Source organism: Tigriopus californicus, chromosome 10 (assembly GCF_007210705.1).
Source record: "Tigriopus californicus strain San Diego chromosome 10, Tcal_SD_v2.1, whole genome shotgun sequence".
NCBI classification, from domain to species: Eukaryota; Metazoa; Arthropoda; class Copepoda; order Harpacticoida; family Harpacticidae; genus Tigriopus; species Tigriopus californicus.
In genome coordinates, this window is record NC_081449.1 from 10,308,301 (window position 1) to 10,309,805 (window position 1,505).

General features: G+C 47.6%; 1 protein-coding gene across 1 annotated transcript in view; it reads left to right on the forward strand.

The window, feature by feature from the left end:
- Positions 1–494, forward strand: part of LOC131889549 (voltage-dependent calcium channel type A subunit alpha-1-like) — a gene marked incomplete in the record, with an annotated part of 47,109 nt that extends 46,615 nt beyond the window's left edge. Inside the window, 1 exon segment of the mRNA XM_059238677.1 lies at positions 43–494. Coding sequence (XP_059094660.1) covers positions 43–494 — 452 coding nt within the window.
- Positions 495–1,505: the final 1,011 nt, after the last annotated feature.

A 1,505-nucleotide genomic window follows, 5' to 3' on the forward strand; every position in this document is an offset into this window, starting at 1 on the left:
GCCGATCTGGCAGCTTACCTCGGCGAAGAACGTTGCCTCGAGCGCGCTCCGCCTCGGCCACTACCCGTCACCGTCTTCCTGCACCTCCCACCAAAACGCCCACGGCGGCCGTCGTGGGTTCTGGAGTGGGCAAAGGCCGTCGGCTCCCTCCCACTCCCCATAAGCCTTCGTCATTCCCGTTGCACCATACGCCAATCCAAACACGCAAACGCGAACTGCCAACCAAGCCCTTTGAGCAATTGAACCGTGATATGCTGGGCAGTTGTCGCACCCCCACCATGCTCAATGACGTCTTTAACAGTTCGGCTGCCCTCCTCGGCCGAATCTCGAGTCGCAGTATGAACTTTCCACGTGTTGATGGGTCCCCATCGCGTAGTGGGCCAAGCAGTTATGATGACGACCCCATGGACATGGAGTCGTTTCTGCCTCTGCCTTCGATGCCTCCGGGCCTTCGGACCACGTTATACCGTCACAGGCGAACATTGCTTGAATGACCCACAGCCCAACCATGGTTAGCATCCTTGTCTGCAACTGTTGCTCCTTTTCGCTATTCCACTATCGGTGGTGTCGATCCTTAGTTCAGAAAGGACCCCATGGTTTACGTTGTGATGATAATGATGACGACGATGGTGAAGAAGAACACGAAGAAGACGAGAACGAAAATGATCTAGTCGCATTTTTGAACTAGACGAAGGACAGCTGTGCGTTCCATCGTGATTGAAGGAAGGCATGAGGGGAGCTCAACCAGGGCCTACGCATATTTCTACTATCTGTTTCTCACTCTCTTCCCACTTATTGCGATCACCGTTATTGTTTAATGACCTATGAAAGGTCAAAAAGTCCTAGAAGGTTTGATTGCGGGACATCAGCCACTTTCTAACCTCACGTCGTGTCATTCGTGGTTTAGCTCACTTGTTGTTACGAAACGCGCTTGTTTCTGTGAAAAAATGTGTCTTGTCTGTTGTCCCTCTATGTGAATGTACACTAACTAGTACGTCTAATACCACTAGCACTACTACTACTACTACTTACTGCCTTAGCTCTTGCTCCTCCTCAGAACGATTTCATTTCTTAAACAACTTCCCATCAAACTGGCAGAACATTGTCCGTTTTTCCATGTATGTGTGTGCTTAACTTATACCTTCTACACATCTCCACATCATTTTTACTCGTAGCATCCAATATCCATTCCCAACATCACAATTGCCTTCTTCAAGTACTCGATATCAACACTTACTTACCTAGCTTGCATAGGATGGTAATATTGCGTAGATCTTGATCATTACCATTCCTGTCATCCTCAACAACAACAACATCATCATCATCATCATCATGGATAGTATCGTCGTAGTTCCCTACAAAAATTTATACCTTCTTCACTCAAACTCAGACTCAAATCACCCTAGCCTTTCATCTTAGGGCAACTAGTTTTGTTTACTCCATCTAACTAACCATCTTTACAACGCAGTAGAGAGCCAACCCAACCCAACCCAATCCCACCTATT